Source organism: Ambystoma mexicanum, chromosome 3q (assembly GCF_040938575.1).
Source record: "Ambystoma mexicanum isolate Mex_15411 chromosome 3q, UKY_AmexF1_1, whole genome shotgun sequence".
Classification (NCBI taxonomy): domain Eukaryota; kingdom Metazoa; phylum Chordata; class Amphibia; order Caudata; family Ambystomatidae; genus Ambystoma; species Ambystoma mexicanum.
In genome coordinates, this window is record NC_090926.1 from 778,856,687 (window position 1) to 778,858,921 (window position 2,235).

The 2,235-nt window shown below is 41.4% G+C and overlaps 1 protein-coding gene across 1 annotated transcript; it reads right to left on the reverse strand.

The window, feature by feature from the left end:
* Positions 1–641: 641 nt before the first annotated feature.
* LOC138448014 (capping protein inhibiting regulator of actin dynamics-like) lies at positions 642–1,877 on the reverse strand. Its single transcript, XM_069604545.1, has one exon. It carries the CDS (start codon positions 1,875–1,877, stop codon positions 642–644), a length of 1,236 nt encoding a protein of 411 aa, XP_069460646.1.
* Positions 1,878–2,235: the final 358 nt, after the last annotated feature.

Consider the following 2,235-nt stretch of genomic DNA (forward strand, 5'->3'; position numbering starts at 1 on the left):
GCATTAAGGTTTTTGAGTTGGAGTTATCACTGTAAATTTCAATTTTGCCATTCTGCTACCAGCGAGGGGCCTGAATCCATCGCTCTATCTTTTTTCATCCAGTTTGTTTCTGTCTCCCCCTCTCTGTTTTCTTCAGCCTTTCTTTCAGCACATCTCGTTCTGTCCGGTTGTAGTCTTTCCTCAGTGGGATTGACCTTGACAGTTTGTTTTTCTGGGCCTCTCTCCCTTTAATTTGCTGTACAATCCTTTCTTCCCCATTCCTTTCACTGTGCCTGATTTTATTATGCTCTCAGACTGGATTTTTTTGATGGTCTCTTGGGGGTTCTACATACCACCATTCTGCTCTTGATTTGTATGTTTCAAGTGATGAGCGATTCGGAGTTTTCCTTTCTGCGGTTTATTTCATCTCCTTCCACCTCTGTTAATCTGAACCCTGCGTCTGCTAGCTTACCCTTGGATTTTAGCATGAGATCCGCTGTTCTTTGTGTTCGCAGATGGATTATCACATCTGGCCTCTTTTCGTCTGGAAATTCGACTATTTAAAAGTCGTGCGCCGAGATCTTTCTAAGTGATGATAGTCATCAGATTTTTTGTATTGAGGATGATCTTTTGCTACTCTCTTCAGCTTGAGTTTATGGGGACTATGCGTACCTTTTTTTTTCCTCTCCGTAGTCCCTTTTATTTCCTTCTGTCGTCTCCTTTGTCTCGTTATTTTGCTGGCTTGTCATATTTCGCAGGGTTCTTATTCGTACTGGTCGTACTGGTCCTACTGATTGAGACCTTTTCCGCCGCTCTTCTAGGGATTTCCAAAATATGAGTCTTTTGTGTTCAGTTTCATTTTTCATTTCCCTACTACGGGATCGTTTCCTGGGCTCCTGGTGCCTTCGATCATCCGTCTTTTTTACTCTCCTCTTTGGCTGTTTTCGTTTTTCATCTCTTTTAGTCCTTTTTTCTGTTTCATATTGATGGGTCTGATTGTCAATCGCTTGCGAGTCTGATTTACTAATATTTTGCCATTGTTCGTCCTCATTATTTTCATCTATCAGTTCAATAGAGTCGCTCAAGTATCCACCCGAGTCCTCTTCACGTTCGGTTTCAGGCGAGTCTGGGTTTTTAGAAATTTTGTTTTTACTAGATGAATTGCAGATCTTCATTTCCAGCCTTGGCTTCTTTGCTGGCTGGTTTTGTTCTTCCCTAGCCGGAATTTTTATATTTCGTAGGAAGGTTCTTGAGCCACATTCCTTCTGTTTAATACTTTGATTTTTTGGCTTTTTTTGCAGCTTGTCTTGCGGCTCTTTAGCTGGTCCCTTTGAGGTAGTTTCCTTTCTGCTCTTAGTCTCATTTTGTACTTCACCAAAAATTGCGTAGCTTGATTCATCCCTTTCGTCCTTGCCCATTTTCCGCATAGCCTTTTGAGGGAGATCATTAGCTGGATTTTCTTTGCCATCTTGTTTTGCTTTGATTTTATTGGGACCCCTTCCTAGTCTCACGGGTCCCCCTTTATCTTGTTTCATGATATTTTTTCCTACTAAAACCGAATTTGGAGCTTTCATTGCTTCGTGTTCCCCTCTATCTACTCGAGATGCCTCGATATGAGGGCAGTTGCGGGTGTCTCGTTGATAATTGGTACAAATCCACTTGTGATCTTCTAGGATCGCCTCCATCAAATATTGTTTATCGTTGGCATCACGGCGTGCTAAATCACTTAGACAGTCTTGCCACTTATGAGATTTATCTGCTTCTTTGTCCATTCTCAGCACTAATCTTTTTAACACTCCTTCGATTTCAGTTATCTGATCCTTCATTGTAGAGTTTAACGAATAAACCGTGTGCAGGGTTTCGTTGATGTTCTCGTACAGCTTGAGAAAAGGGGCCATCGTAGTGTTTACTGCCGCCACTACCACATTCAGCATTTGCACAAGGTTGTCCGTTCTCCCCTTATTGCACATCTCTTATTTTTCCAAGGGACTATTCATCCATCCATGCTTCCAATTAGTTTTTTTGTCCCCGATTCACCTCCTTGTCTTATTTATACCTTTATTCATAGGGAACCCTGTATCATTTTCTTTTTGTCCATATCGTTTCTGAGTTTCCCATTCCTCATGGTCTTCGACATCAAGCGCAGCTATTTTTTCTTTAATAAAGGACAAACATTTCCTTTTTTCTGTGGTAATTTTACCAGTGAGGTTTGCGATATCCTGAACAAGTTTCTGTGCCAAGGCAGAGATACTGCAT

What these genes read in the sequence shown, in the direction of transcription:
- LOC138448014 (XM_069604545.1), bottom strand. Translation starts at nt 1,877, where the DNA reads ATGGCCCCTTTTCTCAAGCTGTACGAGAACATCAACGAAACCCTGCAC.